Source organism: Aspergillus terreus, genomic scaffold, assembly GCF_000149615.1.
Source record: "Aspergillus terreus NIH2624 scaffold_13 genomic scaffold, whole genome shotgun sequence".
Classification (NCBI taxonomy): domain Eukaryota; kingdom Fungi; phylum Ascomycota; class Eurotiomycetes; order Eurotiales; family Aspergillaceae; genus Aspergillus; species Aspergillus terreus.
The window spans coordinates 1,003,566-1,023,544 of NT_165936.1; the positions used below are offsets into that span (position 1 = coordinate 1,003,566).

General features: G+C 55.1%; 7 protein-coding genes across 7 annotated transcripts; 3 read left to right on the forward strand and 4 right to left on the reverse strand.

Annotated features, from left to right (window-relative positions):
- Positions 1–17: 17 nt before the first annotated feature.
- On the reverse strand, positions 18–2,075 carry ATEG_08859 (proteasome regulatory particle lid subunit RPN3; the record flags this gene model as incomplete). Its single annotated transcript, XM_001217444.1, has 3 exons — positions 18–161; positions 221–1,509; positions 1,586–2,075. The coding sequence occupies 3 exons, from the start codon at positions 2,073–2,075 to the stop codon at positions 18–20; spliced, it is 1,923 nt and encodes a 640-aa protein (XP_001217445.1).
- A 547-nt stretch (positions 2,076–2,622) lies between these two features.
- Positions 2,623–3,465, forward strand: ATEG_08860 (uncharacterized protein; the record flags this gene model as incomplete). Its single annotated transcript, XM_001217445.1, has 3 exons — positions 2,623–2,687; positions 2,734–3,093; positions 3,153–3,465. 3 exons carry the CDS (start codon positions 2,623–2,625, stop codon positions 3,463–3,465), a joined length of 738 nt encoding a protein of 245 aa, XP_001217446.1.
- A 706-nt stretch (positions 3,466–4,171) lies between these two features.
- On the forward strand, positions 4,172–5,983 carry ATEG_08861 (putative transcription initiation factor TFIID subunit 12; the record flags this gene model as incomplete). Its single annotated transcript, XM_001217446.1, has 3 exons — positions 4,172–4,693; positions 4,721–5,659; positions 5,729–5,983. The coding sequence occupies 3 exons, from the start codon at positions 4,172–4,174 to the stop codon at positions 5,981–5,983; spliced, it is 1,716 nt and encodes a 571-aa protein (XP_001217447.1).
- A 1,075-nt stretch (positions 5,984–7,058) lies between these two features.
- ATEG_08862 (1-phosphatidylinositol-4-phosphate 5-kinase) lies at positions 7,059–9,701 on the reverse strand (the record flags this gene model as incomplete). Its single annotated transcript, XM_001217447.1, has 2 exons — positions 7,059–7,526; positions 7,575–9,701. 2 exons carry the CDS (start codon positions 9,699–9,701, stop codon positions 7,059–7,061), a joined length of 2,595 nt encoding a protein of 864 aa, XP_001217448.1.
- A 2,386-nt stretch (positions 9,702–12,087) lies between these two features.
- On the reverse strand, positions 12,088–13,295 carry ATEG_08863 (histone H1/H5 family protein; the record flags this gene model as incomplete). The annotated part of the gene is made up of 6 exons (XM_001217448.1): positions 12,088–12,420; positions 12,480–12,538; positions 12,683–12,813; positions 12,926–12,948; positions 13,108–13,133; positions 13,229–13,295. 6 exons carry the CDS (start codon positions 13,293–13,295, stop codon positions 12,088–12,090), a joined length of 639 nt encoding a protein of 212 aa, XP_001217449.1.
- A 2,171-nt stretch (positions 13,296–15,466) lies between these two features.
- Positions 15,467–16,896, reverse strand: fen1 (multifunctional nuclease RAD27; the record flags this gene model as incomplete). Its single annotated transcript, XM_001217449.1, has 4 exons — positions 15,467–15,988; positions 16,042–16,625; positions 16,715–16,804; positions 16,884–16,896. The coding sequence occupies 4 exons, from the start codon at positions 16,894–16,896 to the stop codon at positions 15,467–15,469; spliced, it is 1,209 nt and encodes a 402-aa protein (XP_001217450.1).
- A 533-nt stretch (positions 16,897–17,429) lies between these two features.
- On the forward strand, positions 17,430–19,809 carry ATEG_08865 (uncharacterized protein; the record flags this gene model as incomplete). Its single annotated transcript, XM_001217450.1, has 4 exons — positions 17,430–17,713; positions 17,777–18,617; positions 18,663–18,939; positions 18,986–19,809. 4 exons carry the CDS (start codon positions 17,430–17,432, stop codon positions 19,807–19,809), a joined length of 2,226 nt encoding a protein of 741 aa, XP_001217451.1.
- Positions 19,810–19,979: the final 170 nt, after the last annotated feature.

Sequence of the window (19,979 nt, forward strand, 5' to 3'; positions counted from 1 at the left end):
CAGTCTGCATGACTCCACTAGATCGCATCGAAATCGCCACCAGCATCTTCGTCGTCCATGTCTCCTTCCTGGATCTCCTTGGCCAGCTCGCGCTCGCGCTCACGAGCCTCCTGGGCACTCTTCAGCTCGAGACGGTGCTGGTTCATAGGGAAGCGCATAGCCTGTAATAACGTTAGTGACTGAAGTAACATAGACAGTCATACAAATGATTGAAACTGACCTTGACACTCTCGTCGTGGAGAGCCAGACAAGCCCGGATGCGCTCGTGGAAGACCTCGCCAGGTTCCCGGGTGGCGTAGATATCACCCACTTCCTTGCTCTTCATGAAACCGTGCTCGTGGTCCAAGGTGGCTTCGATCACACCGTCACGAATAGCCTTGGCCACAATATATTCCGCCGACTCTTCACTGTCCAGTCGGAGACGGAGGCAGATGTCCCGGAGGGAAATCCGAGAATAGGACAGAGACATCATGCGAATGCCCGTCTTGATGACGTTTTGCCGGAGGCGAAGAATAAGAGTGTATGTGCCATCCTTTCGGAAGGTGGCGCTGTGTGTGTTCACGATGTTCAGGAACCCATCCAGGTCACCCACACTCACCGCCTGGACAAGCAAGAAATACGGGTGCATGGCGCGTTCCAGAGCCGGCTGACGGAAAATGGCGCGATCGGGAATATCACCCATCAACAGCTCCACCACGACCAGTAGCTTGTGGGACGCCTGGTAGAAACCGCGAGCGCTGTGGCTGGAGGGCGATTTCCGGGTCGCACCGATCAGATGACCATGCGCATCGGTGTACTGCAACTGGATGGCACGAATACGACCCAGGTAGTACAGGTAGCGGGCAATCTGGTTGTTGGAAGCGGAGGGAGGGAAGCGGTTGTGAGAGATCAGCAGGTCGGCCTGCGAAATGTGAGACGTCGAGAGATAATTCCGCAGCAAGAGCGTCATGACCGTGGCCTGGGTGTCCACATCCTTGCGCAGCACTGCCGTCCGCAACGCAGCAAGAAGCGGCTGACGGATGGTAGTGACGGCGGCCGCCGGGGAGGGAGGTAGAGGAGCGATCTGCTCAAAGAAGAGAGAGTAGTAGAAGTACACACGGGCCGCGAGCGAATCGAGAGTCCGGCGGTTCAATGTCCGCAGACGCTCGATCAGGTTCGTGGAGAACTGAGCACCCTTCTGAATCTCCTTCTTGTCGTAAAGATAGATCTGGACAAGGATGGACAGATAAGTATCGATTTCCGGGAGAATCTCCTTGGGGGTCGACTTCGTCTTCTCCGACTCCACGTCCATCTTGGCGGTGCGCTCAAAGGCACCCGGCTGGTCGATCGTCTCCAGGAGGAAGGAGGCGGTGGGGTTGGATGAAGGGTAGGCGTCCGTGATGACTTCGGCCAACACATCAGCGGTGATGTGTTTGCGCATGGAGGATATCGACCGCAAGACACGGAGGGTGAATCTGGGATCGAAATGGGCGACGGCGCGCTCGAGGAGGGTGAAGTTGGTCTTGATGTCTAGATGTATCGAAATGACATGGATGATTAGATCCCGGCCACGTATTTGGTCTCCAGTTGTTTAGGGGCTACTCACCTTGGACAGCCTTGACCTTGGGGTCAACCTCTGGCTCCTTCTCATCGCCCTCGGCACCCTCCATGGCGACATCGCCTTCCTGATCCTGACCTTTGTCGGCGGATAACCTCGAACCCTTGGCAGGGGGCACTACAACAGTCATCTTCTCGTCACCTTTGCGATCCTTGCTGGCGGAATATGAGGATGTAGGCGCACCTGCCGAATCCTCTCTCATTTCCACATCCTCCGAGCCATTCACGCCATTCTCAGTGGGCTTGGAGCCATTCGCCTGGGGCTGGTCGCGCTGCTCACCCATGTCGGCGTTTGCGTTGTTGTTCGATGAGGCAGCTCTCGTGTTTTTGGCCCTGCTGGCAGCTCGGGTGGTGGGAGCAGCCTTGTCCTTGGGGTTGGAGCTAGAGTTCTGGGAGTTGGAACGGTTTTTGTCCCCGTTAGCGGACGACGAGGTATCTGACTTGTTGTTGGATCTCAGAGATCGTCTCTCAGCCGGCATCTTTTCAGGACGTTGGGCAGCTGGGAGCTCCGATGGGTAATCAGGACTGCGGCTACCGGAAGCAGAGGAAGGGGGGGAAGGTCGGGAAGAACACCCACGACAACAGAATGAAGCCGGGGAGCAATACAAAGGGGGAGTTGGGAGACGAAAGGGAAGAATGGGAGGGGGAAGAGACGATGATGGACGATGGGGGAGAGTAGGGGCGTTGGGAGAAGAGGTTGATGAGGTGGTGATGTGATGTCAAGGTGGACGTCGGAGAGAGAATGACCGCGCTTAGTCAGGAGCTCAGCTTCGGTTGCATTCTGCAGCTGACCATTCCCTCTGATCGTATTATCTATCTCTTTTGTATTAGGGTATTAGCTAGAATCTTGAAAACTATATATTACAATATAAAGAATTTCCCATAACCACATCATATTGAGATGTAGTGAAATACGGCGTGTTGCTGTGCTGTTTCTGCCTCAGGCACCACTCTTGGCATGTTTACCTTCATTCAACGAGACTCAACACAACTTCAGACAACAAACACTCTCAACCTCCCATCACCATGTCCTTACTAGAAAGCCACCTTGAGCAGATCCAGCTCTCCTCCAATGTCATCGCCGATCTTTCGTATGTCTGACAAACCCCCCTTTCACACCTCAACTAACACCGCTAGGTTCCCTCCACCACGGATCTTCACCAATGCTCTCCTCGGCTCCCACGACATCACCGCCCTGATCCGGGACACAGAATCTCATGAACGCGCGCTCTTTCAGACCGATCCGTCCGTCAAGTCGTCCCAACGGCGAGCCACGCGACGGGGGACCATCTTCCCAGCTGAAGCCGAAGGCGAATCCATGGCGAGCCGAATCTACTCCGCGCGAAACAACCGAAATCAGTCGGCGGTCGCACGTGTCCTCGGGTCTGACATGATGGAGGAAATCAAACGGTCCGCGGGGACGTCGACGCGGGGTTCTCGGAGTGAGGTCAACGTCGATGTTCTTCTGCGGGGGGCGGAAATCTTGTGCAATGTATAGTACGTGGTTCTTGCCGGCATAGAATCTGCGATGTGGTTTCATGTGCTGACCTCTCTAGTCCCGTTGCGGGTGCGCAGGAGAAGATTGCGAATCTGCGGTACCGACATCAGATGATCAGCGAGTCGCTTCTTGAACTCGAGGAGAGGGTTGCGAAAAACACGGCCGAACTGGAAAGAATGAGCCATTCCTATGGCGACGACGACTATGACGAGGTCGACATGACGAATAGTGTTCCGTCTGAACTCGGCGAAGTGACAGATGCAGATATTGAACGAGAGCTGGAAGAGATCCGCGCGCTGGAGATGAAGAAGCGGACGTTGGAGAATCGCGTCAGCGGGATGGACCGAGACTTGGGAGAGCTGATGGGATGATTTTGAGTCTTCTTTGGTCTCCCTGAGACTTATTTCGATCACCTAAACTTGTCTCTGGGCAGTTGCATTGGCTCGTCTGCGGGACCGACCCTGTGCACAGCGCTCCGGGTCTACAAGGGATACAGATCCCCCTGTCGGCCCACTTGACTCCAAACCTGACGGGTTCAGCCTCCCTGAGGTTGTTGAAGCCCTCTACAGTCCTCATGATGGCCGGACTGACTGGAGTACTCTTGAAGAACGATATGTTCTTCACTTCTATGACGGAACATTGATGATGATGAGACTTGATTGTCATGATACCTAGCTAGCTTTACTTTTATACCTCTGAATTCTAGCCTCTCTTGCAACTACCCATTTTAGTCTCCAATATCGAGAAATATCAACAGTACCTACTAAGCTACTGATAAATGCCAAGACTGAGGCTCTCCCATCGGCTTAGGTAATCCGCACTCCGCTCCGCCTCCAGACTATCGCGATTATTCAGGTATCCAACCTCTCCTGTAACCTCATCTCCAACCCCTCCATCGCCGCCGCTCATACGCCGCCTCCAGGCTCATCTACCGGTTGAGTCCTGTTCGAGACGTGATTTCCTCCCTGCGGTTCCCCCTCTTCCACGGCTCTCGCCCGACATTCTTTCTCCGTCATCCCATCCCATCATCCCCATAGGCCCGCGAATCAATCCCGATCTCTCATCATTACGACCAACATGGACGCCGCGCAACAGCAGCAACAGGCCCCCGGGACCCAACCGATGGTGCCTCAGCACTCCAACCTGATCCGGACCGATCAGGTGCAGAAGCTCCCCCATCTCACCGACCAGCAGAAGACCCAGCACACCCAGGTGGTGCGCAACTTCTGGGAAATCCTCAATAACCGCGACCCCCAGAGTACCGACTACCAGACGGCGCACACCCGACTGACCGCCATCTCGCAGAATCTGATGAAGGGCATGCGCGCCTTTCAGCAGAACCGCCAACTGCAGCAGCAACAGCAACTCCAGGCCGCCTCCGCCGCCCAGCAGGGCCAGTCCATCCCACGCCCCCAGTCCGTCGCGCCGCAGTCCTTCAGTGGCCTCCTCCCCCAGATCCAGCAGAAAGTCAACGCGTTGAACTTCTTCCTCCCGCCCACCATCAACAACGAGCAAGCCCAGGGCTGGCTGCAGGAAGCCAAGCTTCGATACGGCATCGCGCTTCAGAAACAGGAAGTCGGCCGCGCCCGTCTCGCCGAGGTCCGTCAGCAGTTCAACAACCGTCAGTCGTCCGGTAACCCGGTGACCCAGGAGGAACTCCAGGAATTCAAGACCCGGCAGATCGCCGCTGAGAAGATCTACCGCGAGGGTGGTGAGTTTCTGCAGAAGTTCCGCGACCAGCAGGACACCTTCAAGTCGCAGCATCAGGCTCGCGCCGCCGGCGCCCAGGGCGTGCCCGCCGGAAACGCTGCAGGCACCGCCGGTAGCCCGACCAACGGGCCTGGGGCCATGCACCCGGGCCAGGCATCCACGCCCGCGCCACATACCATCACCTCCGCGGTGAGCGCCGCGCGCAACCAGGCCAGTCAGACAGCCATGTCGCCTTCCACGTCGCAGCAGGGCCAGACCCCCGCTCCTGCCACGCAGGGCCTCGCGCAGCAAACCCCTGCGCAACAGGGCACCCCCGCCGGCCAAGTAACCTTCACGCAGGCGCAGGTGCCCGGCGCGGACGGGTCGACGCCCGCGCAGACGCCGCAGTCGGCGACTGCGCAAGGCCCGCCGCGCCCTTTGTCGCAGCAGGCAGCCATGGCGCAGGCCGCGCAGAACTACTCCAATAACAACGCCGTCAACAACAACGCGGCCATGACGCAACAACCCCAACAACAGCAACCGCAACCCATGACACAACAAGGCGCCAACAACCACGCCCACCCCATGAACCGCGCTTCCGACAACACCGCCCGCAACCTCAACATGGCCATCCCCAAGAACCTCAACGTGCCGCCCCCCGAGCCCGTCTCCATGGCCCCTGCGCGCCCCACCCTCTCCGGCGGGCCCAGCCACGGCGGCATGGGCATGATGGGCCAACCCGCCATCCAGAAACACCCGGGCTACGTCCTCGAAGGCGAGGGCCAGCGCGTCCTCAGCAAGAAAATGCTCGACATCCTCGTCCGCCAGGTCACCGGCGGCGGCGAAGGCGAGGGTCTCACTCCGGATGCTGAAGAGGTACCCTTTCCCCCGCTTCCTTTCCCTTCTCATCCTTTTCCCCCTAGTCAGTCTGCTAACAATGGATAGTTCATCCTCCAAATGGCCGACGACTTCGTCGACGACGTCATCACGGCCGCCTGCCGTCTCGCCAAACTGCGCCCCTCGTCCACCCTCGAGATCCGCGACATCCAGCTCGTCCTCGAACGCAACTACAACATGCGCATCTCCGGCTTCTCCACCGACGACCTCCGCACCGTCAAGAAACCCCAGCCCACCCAGGGCTGGACCCAGAAAATGTCCGCCATCCAGGCCGCAAAGGTCACGCAGGGGAAGGCCGAATAAACGCCCTTCCTCGTCTTGTACCTGCGACACAATACCCAATCCTCCTACCTACCTCGTATTTCCTTTTATTTCTCTCTCGACGCGCTTTTGCAATTCGTGGACACGCGGTGGCGTTGGGGCCTTTTTCCTTTGTGCTGACTTTATCTTCGGGGTGCTGATCATGTTGCATACTGGCGTTTCTCGGTGGTTTCTGTTTCTTCTCTTTGTTTGTTTCGCGATGGATGCAATGGTATACCCACTGGGCAGGGTGGGCTACATACAATGATTCAAAAGTCATAGACAATGGATTCTACCTATCCATATCCTATACTGTATACCCACGTAACCTTCACTCTAGCGCAGGATCATAGCGAAACATTGGTATCAATTCTCTAGGTACTAACAGCAGCCGTCTTCTATGATCTTCTAAAGACACAGCACAGACATAACAAAAAGAAACAACGACAATTACAGCGCTCAACTTGCAACGCAAAACAACGCATTCGCTCGCCCGGCCGGTATACAAGAGTCAAAACAGTCGCAACGATGATGTGAATGATTCTCGCCTGTAGATATACGCGCGACAAACGGAGACAATAGGAAATAATGAGAGACATGGTCAGAGAATGGGCTCGACCCTATCGGGTGTATGGACAGAGACAGATGAATAAGCGTATGGGATACAGCTTGGTATAGGGGAACGACCCCGGCAATGGAGGAATAGTCAAGAAAATAGACAAAAGAAATAAGATGGGGAAATCGGCGATTTCCAAGAGATGGTTGGCACATGACGGGATTAGTTGCCATGTTGATAAAACAAAGAAGGCAGTAGACAAGAGTGTCTGTCAAAACGAGGGCTGGCGAGGCTGGCAAAAGCACATCATTCGTGGTACCGTGAACACTATCGCAAGGGGCTCGAGAACGATATGACTGCGTCGTGTATGCAAGAAAAGAACAAGGCGCCAAACTATGGTAGCAAGTAAAGCATATCAACTGCGAATAAGGGTATCATGAAAAGTGACCCGTTCTTCTCCCGAAATGCGGGACCGAAACGACTATACATGGAACCAGGTGACAGGCAGGCGATGCACCGAGCTCAAGCCAAAGCCTGGTTTCCAGTGGCCTGATTAATGGGGTTGGGAAGCGGCGGCAGCTCTTTGTCGACCACCGGTGGTCCCTGTCGGCTGTGCTGGCTTTGTCCACCAACGCTGCTAGCCTCCCCTGCCTCGTCCACAATGGGGAGGGTGGAGGCTGGACCGGGGCCAGGCGCCTCTGTTGGGTCGCGGACCGTGGAGAGCGTCCGGGGCTGCGTAATGGAAGGCTCCTTGGCCGCTTCCTTCTCGGCCGCCAGCATGGTCCGTTCAACGGAAGGGCTGCGCTCCGCAGACGGTCGGCCCAAGGCGCGCGATTCTCGATACCGTTCCGCTTCCTCTTTGGACATCGTGATGCCCTTGATGAACTTGACGAATCGGTCCCCATAGCTTTCGGGAGGTATGGGCGAAATCTGGTTTCGATCATGAGAGAGACCCTTGAAAAAGTGCTCCATCTTTTTGACCGTTCCGTACTGGTATTGTTAGCCATGATAGCAGCGCCTGCAGTATAAGCAACTTACGTGTGTGAGACAGTCAATGATTCCGAGATAATAAATCTCCTCCCCAGGATGACCATTCTCATGGGTGGCCCGGAAACCACCATCGTCCGAATAGAAGACATGAAATTTGCGCTCATCCAAAATCTCATCGGGCATCTTGGCGGCGGCTTTGTCGAGAGGCACCGGGCGTTCTCGCTTTATGAGCATGCGCAGCTCCCGCGCCTTACGTTCGTTTTCCAATTTCGACGGCGTACGCATCAGCATATTAGGATTGGACTCCTCTTCCCGGTCGCCCCCTGGTTGGAAAACCTGGAGCGTCTTGTCCCGCAGCTTCTCCTCGTTTCCTCGTTCCAGATCATGTATACCCACCAGCAGCGAGTAATCCATGATCTTGAGCCGCTTCAGCAGCGCCACATCGCGTTCCAGCTGGGCGAGGAAGAAATCTCGCTTCGACGGACCGCATTGGATCTGACGGTTTCTCCGGACCCAATTGAGATCCTTCAATGTGGCCCTGGGATTCTTCTCGAGATCCTCTTCCCGCAGATCGCGTCCAATGGTCGACCCCTTCAGGTCAAAAGTCTGGTGGATGTCGCGGTGCGGCGGGAAGAGGTTGTTCATGACGACGAAATGGATCTTGCGACCATAGGCCATCTTGACGCGGTGGAGGCCGTAGAATTGCGAGATGAGGGTGTTGGGGTTCTTCTCGACGTGTTTGTAGTACTCGGGGAGTATCTTCCGTAGCAGTTTGTGTTCGGAGTGGTGGATCGTCTTGATGATATATTTGTAGTCGCGCGAGAAATAGAAGAAGCTTCCACTCTTTCCCGGGGAACCCAGCTCCGACAGTATGTACTTACTCGTGAGAGACATCAGGTAGTCGGCGGGATCGATGCGGAATTTGGCGCGCAGATGTCGAAACACCCAAGGGGCGTAGTCTTTGAATTTGAAGTCGTATTTGGCGGACGGGGTCAACTCGTTACCGGTGCTATACACAATCCAAGTCAGTAGGTTCCAGCGAAAGAGAAGGCATGTAGCGTACATGTCGAAGGAGAACTTATGCTTGGCCTCAAAGTCAGCCGGCGTCAATTCTCGATCCATCTTCGCATTGATCCTGGACACGGTAAACCGGATCCCTGTGAGCATATTATACGCTGTGACCCAGTTGACGTGGTTCTGGTCGACCTTCGTTCCCACAATGACCCGATCGTCGTCATCGTCGTCCCGACGCCGCCTCCGGGAGGCTCTCCGTTGCTTGATGGCCTCGGCCCATCGGGCGGCATCTTCGTCGGGATTCATATCTTCCCCGAAGGTGTCAGAGCGATTGGTCCTGCTGGCCCGGCGGACCAGACTCATCGAGGTGCGACGGAATCCCCCCGGGGGGGAGAGCCGTCCACTACTGTAGGCTGTATCCTCGGAGTGATCACGGCTACTCCGGCGGCCACTAGGGTTTCTCGGGACCTGCAACGTGTGTCGGTTCCGCAGGGTAGAGTCTTGTTGCGCGTCCATACCAGATGGCGCGGGGGGCGATGAGTATCGGTGTGGGGCCTTTTGAGACGGGGACAAGCGACCAGGGTCCGGGGAGAGACGACCGCTTTCATCGGGGGAGGTGGACAGACGTCCTCCAGAGACATTGGGCATGGAATCGGAATAGACGAGGCCATCGACAGACGGACGAGTATGGTCGCCGTTCATTGTAGGCTTCCCGTTTGGCTTAGCGGGACTCAACGCTGCTCCGTTTGGTTGTTGACTGACGACGGAGGCCGTCGCCGATCCCGGTCCAACCCCTGTATCGGACGACTTCCGGGTGAAGTCACGGTCGAGCGAGATCGACAGCCGGGCACCGTCCCGAGGGTCTCGAGCGGATCCATTTGCGAGGGAGTGCATACTGCCGTCTTTGGATAGGGGCGCGTCACGGGTGTAGGAACTGGCACTTGAGCGGGGCGGGTTTGGGGAGGGGGCCGTGCCATTCGAAAGGTGTTGCCGGTCATTGGGAGTGTCGAGGTGACGAGAGTCTCCATTGGGCCAGTTTGTCCAGAGAAACGTGTTCCCGACGGGTTGTTTCTCGGGGGCTTTCCCTTGCGACGAGTCAAAGGAACGAGGGTGGGTAGCCGTGGCCGTCTGATAAGGGCCGTCGTTGGGAAACGACGGCATGGTGTGTCGACCCCTGGGTGGGAGGTAGGAAGAGGATGGGGAAGCGGAATTAGAAAGAAAGTCGGTTGGCGTGAATTCGAACCGGAAGGACCACCAGGGCACCTATCGGAGAGTTTGATAGCGGTCTGTCTTGGGTAGGAAGAGGACGACAGAGGCCGGGATGGCGTCGAAAAGAAGGGGGAGAAACGGCGACGGCCGGTCAATGGAGAGGATCGGAAGCGAGAAAGCGAGTTCCGGAGTCGAGCTGGAACAGCCAGCCGGAAAGGCAGGTAGTCTAGCGACCGACGGGCATGTTCAGATAGCCAAAGAAAGGGAGGAGGGAAGCGGACAGCGGCGACGTGTTGATGTTGAGAGGGGACGCTATCTGTCAATAATGGGGGGGTTGAACGAGGGAAGAAGGGAGGAAGCGAGAAGACTGAGCCGAGTCAATCGAGGGGGTGGAGGAGGACGGGAGAGACGGAGAGGGGAGGACCGAATAAACGGAGATGTGATGGGGGGAAGAAAGAAAGACAAGAAAGGAGGAAGATGAGGATTATGATGGAGGACAGAGAAGACGGGGCAGGATTAGTGAGATGCGGTAACGGTGGTCCTTGGCGTATGGCGGTGGTACCGGAGATAACGGTAATTACCAGGTACCTCCCCAGGTGCCTGCCTACCTGTAGGTACTTATACTAAGGTAGATCTACAAGTATCTACTTAAGATATATGTAGAATCAATGAGATGAAGATTCTTGGATTTTATCTTTGTATTGTAATGATTAAGACATGTTGACACTGAAGCAGGGGAACACCATAGCCATAATAGTAGGTACTAATAATATACTCCGTACTGTACTCCGTAGATGGATCCATTCGGTCATCTCAGCTCCACTGTTCAGCTTCAATTCTTTCACAACTCCCATCTACTCCGGGATCCAAATATTCTCCGAACAAGATGAAAACTTCAATCAATCTACTAACCAAGACTGCATTGATACCATCTCTGTATGGGGAGTACAGTCCGACATGGCTAGAACCTCCAGTGACACGCGTATGCCAGGTGTACGTGGATGCCCCAGCGGTACCTTGGTACACTCCATTGATCCAGAGTGAATGGATCACTTTTACTTACCTCTAGATACCCTTTGATCTCTACCCAGCTGTCTAATGTTCAATAGACCTCAATAGGCCACTCCTTCGGCTCTGTCAACCTCGACGAACCCTCGTAATCTCGGTATTAATGCGGTGGCGATTCCTGTCCGGCCCTTTACCACGCTATCAGCTGCAAGCGATGGCAACTGTCACTGTCACCGTCACTGTCACGTCCAGGAGATTTATGCTGGTCATTAATACGTCTTAATCCACCGTAGTCATACCATCTGTGCATTAATAATAGTCACTCTAAGTAAACATCCTCCACAGGTCTATACAAACAAGACACCATTCCGACATCTCCTCCTCCTATCAAGGCCCTCTCCATTCAACTAACCAACTGCATAACCTGCGCCTGTACAAAATCCACACTGAATCAACTCTGCCTAGATGCAATGCATTACAGAGTACGTGGTACGCACCAATACAGGGATCGACACTGCAACGTCACACGCACAACCTCGCCTCTGCCTTGACGCAATCACCACCAGACGCCAGTAGACCCTGTCCAGTGACTTGTGCCTTCAAGTATGCCATGCATACAACCAGTTTCACACATTCCTACCTACACCCATGCACCCGTCTATCTATCCATCGTCCATATACAGAACCCCGTACTCTGTACGCTATGTCCACCAGTGGGTACAGTACAGTGCTGCCTATTTTTGGAATTGGACCGCCGACATCCCGTGTCCCTGGATTAGATAGATAACTAGTGGTCCCACAGACAGATCAAAGCATTCCAGGTAGAAATGCTATGCAGAATTCTTTACCGAGGGGCTGGTCCTGTCAGACCCTGGATTGAATGGAATTGGGTTGGAATTTGCGGTGGAAGCGAACCTCTGTTTTGGTGCCGAGCTACACGTGCCTCCGCTTTGAATGGAGCTACGCGCCACCTGGAGTGTTGAACGGATACTTCTACTCCTTCTCCATACAACAGACAATTGCAATCATAATCAGAACAGTACGATAATATGTCAATGAAGCGTAACATTTCCATTGCAACACCGTCCTTGGACGCGTGCCGAAACAAAACAACAGGACAATTCCGTAGAAGATCCACCGCAAGACGCCAACCCTACCAGAACAAAACAAACAGATCCCAAGAGTAGTCACCGCATCAACAGATCGACAATAAGTAGCGCGAGAAGAAAAGAAAATTACAACCGAAGAAAGAAGGATACGGCCCAACACAAACCCCAAACAAGCACCAATCGATAAACCAAGCAGTCGCTGAAACAGTCGAGATCAGACCTTAGGCCTTCTTCGCGGCCCTCTTGGTCGCCTTCTCGGCCGGCTTCGCCGTCGTCTTGGTCACGCGGCCCGACTTGGTGGTGCTAGTGACCTTGGGCTTGTCGACCACAGCGGGGGCCTGATCCGTCAGTACGGGGTCGTAGGACGAGGGAGAGGCATCACCTACAGCAGTGGACTTCTTGCGAGGCTTCGCGGTGTTGGCCTTGGGGCGGCCAGCCGCCTTCTTGGTGGTGGTGGCCTTCTTGGTGGCGGCCTTGGGCTTCTCGGTCTTTTCAGTCTTCTTCGCAGCGGCCGCGGTCTTCTTAGGAGCCGCCTTGGTGGCAGGGGCGGTCTTCTGTGGATCAGTTAGAGATTATGAACATAAACAATGATTGCGCAACTGTGGTTTCATACCTTAGCAGCAGGCTTAGGAGCAGCCTCCTTCTTGGCGAGCTTCACGGGGCCCGAGGGACCTGGAGACGCGTCAGTCCACCCCAACAAAAAAAAAATCATAACAAATCGCGCGACGACATCATGCGCAGCTGGAGAGCAGCCAGATGCCGAATCGCGCATAATCGCGACGACAAAATCAAGGGACGCGACGCGAAGAGACTTACCCTTGGGTTGAGTGAACTCGCCCTTTTCAACGCCGACCTTGATGGCCTTGTTGAACTGGACATCGAAGGCGTTGGACGAAGCAGTGGCAATTTTGTTGTTTGCCTGCACATACTTCTTGATGGACTGACGGCTATAAGTGAAAAGGAGCTGTCAGCGATGACGCGACAAGGGTGGGTTGAGGGGTGGCCACGTCGCCGATGAGCGGCCGACCCTCGAGGAAATTCGGGGCGACAAAAACATACCTGCTACCATTTCTTTCTTTCAGCTAGATAAAAGAAGAGTCAGCGACCAAGATGAGATGCAACAAGACGGGGTCCGACGTGGCGTTGGGGGATCGCACGCCCGTGAACGTGTCACGGTCGGGCGAGCGTCGACCCAGCGCCCGGGACCCCGAGTCGCCGCGGGGACGACGTGATCAACTCACATTCAGGATAGCATCCTTAATCATATCTATATTGGACGAATCAGCATTGCTCCGCGACAAAAACGATGGTAAGAATATTGGGACGCGATGAGGGTGGGAAGCAGGATCAGTACAAACATACCGCGATAGGAAGCGTGACCAGAGGTGGTCTTCTTGGACGCGGCAGTGGAAGCTTTCTTGGGAGGCATGATGAAGCAGAGGGATGAGATTAGACTCAAGTAGAAGATAGATGATCGATCAAGAGGTTACAAGACGCGACAGAGAGTCGAGCAGATGGAGTGGTGGTGGATGGTGGGTGGGAACGAGAGAGAGGAAAAGCAGTCGACGACGGAAGGGGTGGAAGGCCGCGGGGCATGGGCGCTTTATAGGGCAGCGGGTGTTGACAGGATCACTCGCAAGCAGCACATTGACGTGTTTTCCTTTTTTCTCTCCCTCTTCCCTCCTTTGCGCTTTTTTATTTTCATTTTTTAAATTTTTTCCCTTCTTCTGATTCTTTTCCCCTTCGCCTTTTTCTTTTTTTCCTATTTTTTTCGCGTCCCTTTTTAGTGTAATGTGGGATCTATCCCCCATGGAGGTAGAATTCTCTGCAGTCGTCTGGTCTGAGTGAACATCCATCCTCCTGTCTCTGCTTTCCACGCGCTCTCTCCTCCTCCACGCGTACTTTTTCCATCCCATGTTTCATCTCCTTAGGTGCTGAATATCTCCATCGAGGTTGATCTACACCTCTAACATACCAACTATACTGACGGATCTCCATTTCCGTGTGACCGCTGTCTTCCCAACGCGGTTGTGTTTGGATGCACATCGCGACGGTCATGATCCGTCGACACCCTCCCTTCGTTCTAGATATCTAGACAATAACCCGTCGTCTCATATATGTTCTATCCTACTCTTCTGTTTCGTGATGTCTAAATGTATATTATTAATAGTGTTATATTAACTCGTGCAGTCCGATCAAGCTCAACCTCCTAACAGCTGCACTGCGACCTAGGATGCGCACGCCCCGATGCGGCGGAACTGTCCCTTGCATAGTCGCGAGTACCTAATAGCTACGTACTCTATCTAGTACTAGGTATCTCATAGGGTGTCAGATCTCGACAGAGTCAGCGAAGGGCTCAGCTAGCTCCAGCGGCTCCCCCGCGGATCCATGATGTATGCCAGTCAGTCTGTAGTAGCTTGAGTTTCGTCATCCTCCGGCTTCCGGGCGGCGGGTCGGGTCTGATTGGCGTTGGTGTAGATGATTGTGCTGGGAACCATGGTTGACGATGGACATGCTAACCGTTAGCTGGGTTCTACCTGAGTTTCTTGTGAATTGAGAGTTGTGGTCAGGTGTTCCAGGCTAAACAAGGCACTGGAAGTGTAGGTATAGATCAGGTGGCGTGAGGGGTTCTGTGCCGCGTGATTTGCCGTTAGATCGTTGATCTGGTTCCTTGATTGTCTACGGGATTGCGCTTAATTTCTGACTGATTCGGTCTACTGGTCCGTCATTGTATATACTCGGTAGATGGTGGGATGAGGAGCTGCTGAAAACAGCCATGGGGAATGCTTGGCTTTCCCTTCGCGGGCACCGTAGACTCCTTTGATTGACTTGACAGAAAGGACTAGACTTATGGAATAGTAGCATGTTTTGGTGTTATTTTCTATTATATATCCTATCACCTGTTATGATACGGTGGCTACCTAGGTACATAGGTAGGTCCTAGGTCGATAGATACCTAGTACTTTACTATCAGCTACCCCGATAACTCGATCCAGCCCAATATATATATTGTTTTGTTGATCTTCCGCAGCCCAAAAGACTCACCACCCGTTCAACCCTCCAGTAGGATAGGAAACAACAGTCCGATCATATTCCGCATCAAAACCACTCAGCATCGACCGAATATGCCATTCAGAATGCATACATATACTCCGTAATGAGGACATCCAGAGAACGCGGCCCCCACCGGCGATCCTCCACCCAACCCGTCAGCAGCCGCGGAGCCAATCACAGCCGCTGTAACGGGCGCCAGGATCAACTGTTTTCTTTTGATGTTCGCTTGACAGTTCGCTGCGGTCCGCGGTCGGATCCTACACCATCACCAATCAACCCACCGATTACTCTGATCTAGATCACCTTACGGACCATCCCCGTGTCCTACCTACAGTTGGCGCGCGTATCCAAACAGCCGGATACCACCGCAGGAACATTCCACGTGTATTCGGGTTCACAATCTCCCGTATGCAAACTGCGCTACACTGCATTCCACCATGGAGTAAGGTACGGTGTACATCATAAAACCCTCGCTCATCCCGAATGCTGCAAACAATCCAAACGCCTACGCCATCCGTATTTCCCTGTTTTCCTTTTCCAATCCATCTAACCAGCTCCACGAGGCCGCGCTTTGGCCTCCTTCTTCGCCTTGGCCTCCTCCTTCTTGCGCTTCTTCTGCTCCTGCAGCTTCTCGTCGTGCTTCCGCTTGAGAGTCGCCTTTTCCTCATCCGACCGCGCCACCGGCTTGAAGAATCCTTCCAACCGCGACTGCTGCGCCGTCTTGAGGTTCTTCTGCAGGCGCGCCGCCCCATTGCGCACGCGGTCCTCGTTGAACCCCTTGTCCTTGACCAGGAACTCCACCAGCCCCTCGATATCCGGCGCCTCCCACTTAAAGTCGCACTCCGGGTCGTTGGCGTCGCGCACATCCGGGTGCAGGAACAGCTCCCGCGCGTCCTGGTACGGCCAGTCCTCGGGAATCACGTATTTCTTCTTCGGGTCGTTCTGGATGTACTCGACCACCTTCTCCAGGGACCCGTGATCCCGGATCAGTTTGAGCGCGGTGTTGGGTCCGACCTTGGGGATTGGCTCGAGGTAGTCGCATCCAAGGAGGATGCACAGATCGATGAACTGTAGTTTTCAAAATAAGTATGAGATCTCGTCAGAAGGCATCGAAGGCATACCTTGGCGCGGTCCATATCCAGCCCCTCCAGCGCCCGACTGAGATGGATCTCCTGGATGGGCTCCTTCCGCTGCTCACTGAACGTCAGATGTCTCAATAAGATGGGCGCCTCGAAACACAGCGTGTCCATATCCTCCGACGCCGCCGCGTAGACCTTTCCGGCGCGCGCGAGCACCGCGCACTGCGCCTCCGCCTCCGTCGGCGCATCGATGTAAGGAATGCCCATGAGTTTCAGCAGCTTCTTGCACTCGGCGTTGTGTTCCCGCGTGACCCGCACCGTCCGGCGGGAGAACTTTTCGACATCCTCCGCGGTGCCGGTTTCCTTTGCCTCTTCGTGGGCCTCAGTCGCTTCGGTCTTGCGCGCGGTCCGCTTGGCCAATTCGCCCGACTTGAGCTTGGGGGGTGCCCCGTCAAAAACGTAGAGCGGCTTGATGCCGTTGTCGACCATGCGCAGCGTCCGGTAGAACATGCCCATCAGGTGTGAGGTGGTCTCGCCGGTGTCGCTCATGAGCTGTTGACCTTCGGAACGGACGGCGATGAGGAAACTGTAGATGCTCATGGAGCTGGGGGGCGTTAGTTGGGAGGCTGGATTTTGGTATCTACACGGACATACGCATCCTGGTGCATGAGCGTTAGTCGAAGTACAGGAGTACCCAGGGTAGAAGAGGATGGACGTACTATAGCGACCTTGCGGCCGAAGTGGTTTTTAATGTCTCCGGCCTTGATTGCGTCGGGCGCATTCTCGGAGATCACCTGGTATAGCTCTGAGCTCTGTCAGCCGAGAATAAGGGTTTGGAGTGGAAGTGAGAAGGTGAGGACATGATCACAGCCTAAGATACTTACGTTTAATACCCATGGCGTGTGTAGTGGGATACTCCCCGTCGGATGAAACAATAATCAAGGACTCGCCTTTCTCCAGTCGAGCAGGATCAGAGGATGTGGATGGGGAAGAAAGCTGCCGCGCGAAGACGCGCAGCGGAACGTCGAACGCGCCTACATCATTTAGTCCTGATCAGGACTAGTGCATTTCTCTCCACGTGACTCCCCCACGTCCAGCGGGATTGCCCCGAATATAGCCAATCACCAGCGCATAGTGTAGAGTCCCTCTTTCGGCAATTCAGTCCCGTCGCATGAGATCCTCTGCTTTCATACCCATCTGGCGGTCGAGACCATATTCCCCTCCGACCGTCGGACTGATTCATCCCTAGACTAGTGGCCTAGCTACAGCCCAGCGGCCACCACTAGCGGGTTCTCCCCGCTCCCCCTCAATCTTGTCTCGTGTCATATCATCCTCCGAGTAGAAACCCCAACTGTCAACCAATACTTCGTACGATCAGTCAGTCCCATACGTTGGGTCTTGACCATGAACGGGGTAATCGCGCCGACATCATGAAACGCACGCGCATTCAGTTCGACGCCAATGACGATGCCTCGTCCGCCTCGTCGCCCCGGGGCGCTTTCCCGCTCCCGACCCCGGAGACGGATTCCCGACACCCGCAGCGCCAACACATCCCCAAGATCTCGCGGCGAATACGCGCCTGCACCGAGTGTAAACGACACAAGGTGCGATGTGACATGAGCGCGGGCGAGTCGGTGTGCAATCGGTGTCGTCGCATGGGGTTGGAGTGCATCGTCAACAAGAGTCTCCAGACGTTGCTCGATGATGAGGCGGAGTGAGCTGGCCTTTCACCCTTTCTTATTCCTGGCTGGGTGTATACTGACGGCATTGGGTACAGATGGAAGACAACGATCGAGCTGGCAATGTCCGATCTGCTTCGGAAAGCTCAGCTGCCGGAATTGTCGTACTACCAGGCCATGGGCAAGACGGACGAAACTCCCGCCAAAAAGCGAGATCGCAAAGACTCGACCGTGTCGACGGAGGATATTGGCCCAATTGGGGGGCATGACCGGACGGAGCCCCTAAACGCCGCCGCCGCCAGTAATGTCGCTGTCGAGGTATCCAGCGCCGCAACCCAGGGCTTCCACCAACAATCCCAATATGCGCTCGATCGAGAAGAGAACGGGACGTCGTCGCTGGTGACGGCTCCGATGGGGAGCTTGTACGAAGTGACCCAGCTGAGTGACATCCAGGCCGGCACGCCTGAGCGACACCATGCCTCGGATCGCGTGACCGATTTCATCTCGCGCGGGGTGGTAGACCTGCAGGAGGCCGAGGAGCTCTTCGTCTATTTCGACCAGGTTCTCAACCGGTATCTATGGGATGGCATCGCGCTGGTGCACAAGGATTTGACGTCCGTCCGCAACTCTTCCTCCATGCTGTCGGCAGCGATCCTCGCCGTCACGGCCCTCCACATGCCCAAGAAAGAGCGAACCTTTGATACTTGTTATACCGAATTTGCAAAACTCGCATCGGAGTCGATGCTGGATCGCCACCACACGCTGGACGACCTGCGCGCCTTGTGCATCGGCGCGTTCTGGCTGGCGGATGTTAGCTGGAAACTATCCGGGTATGCGGTGCGGATTGCGACCGAGCGTGGCCTGCATCAGTCGTACCGTAAGGCCACGCAAGGGTCGCCCGAACACAAGGAGCAGGCCCGGCTGTGGTATCTTCTTTATGTAAGTCGCCTTGGGGGTTGTTGCGGCGTGCACTGACCGGGGTAGACCTTGGAACACCATTTTTCTATCGCCTACGGACGACCACCTATCATTCATGAAGACCACAGTATTACCAACCATAACACCTTTGCATTCTCCCCGACGGCAGCGCAGTCCGAACTGCGTCTGCACAGTCAAGTGGATCTGTTCATTATCCTTACGCGGATCTACCATGCCTTTGGTCCGGATGTGGACTTGGAGGTGCCCGAGAGCGAGTTTGCTACGATTGACAAGTTCGATGCTGACCTGGGGGAATGGCGGTCAGCCTGGCTTCCACGGCTAAGTACGTTGTATCATTCACGTCAGTTGTGCTTTCTAACAAACTACAGCGGGGAGTCGATATGTCGGCGCGTATCCTTACAAAGCCGTCTATCTCCACTACCACTTTTCTCGGTTGCAGCTGAATTCGATTGCTCTGCGGACGTACCATGCCTCGATTTCGACGCGTCCCATGTCCGAGGAGCGCAAGAAACGGGCAAATATCGCCATCGAATCCGCAATCGGCACGCTTCTCGTCGTTCTGGACGAACCGGACATCCAGACGGCCCTGGTCGGTGTGCCGCTGTATCTCCACAGTATGATCACATTTGCGGCTGTTTTCCTGCTCAAAATCGCGGCCAAAGGCTGTTCCAGCTGCATTCCTGGGAACCAGGGTCAGCAAAACTCTATTGCCTCGGCTGGCCTGCTCATCGACGTCGCGTACGTCCGTGCCTTGGTCGGCCGGATCATCGAGCTGATGGTGTCATGCAGTAAGCGCGCCAGCGAGCGCCATCTGAGCCATCACATCGCGCGCGGTCTTCGGAAGATGCTCACGGGTCTGGAGGAATGGGAGAAGCGGAACGCTTCCACCCAGCTGGGCATGGGACCGGGGTCGCGCGATCTGTCCTCCATGTTCAAACCGGTGGTCATTCCCGGGGCGCAGCCGCTGGGCGAGCGGGACACCATCTTGAGCCATCCACCCCCGTTGCTCGGCGTAGCTCCGCTATCTGCGGAGCGAGGCAACGGACTGGATCCAGGGGCTGCGCCGGCCAAGCAGCAGCCGGGCCTATCTGAGGGTTCGGCGGATCCTATGATGGCGGATCTGTGGGGGTTTGACGAAGAGTATTTTCCGACGGGGGTGTTTGATTTTCTCCAATCCCAGATGCCAGCTTAAGAAGACTTGTTGTTGGCAGAACCTGGACATGGACATAATGATCAAGTTCGTACATAGTTTCGTATATACCTCGTATGTCATAGATAATGAACGCTCTATCTGTTTACGCCGTGCCTACTACATATTATTGGACCGCATCACCGAGCTCGGCATGACATCCAAGTTCCGAC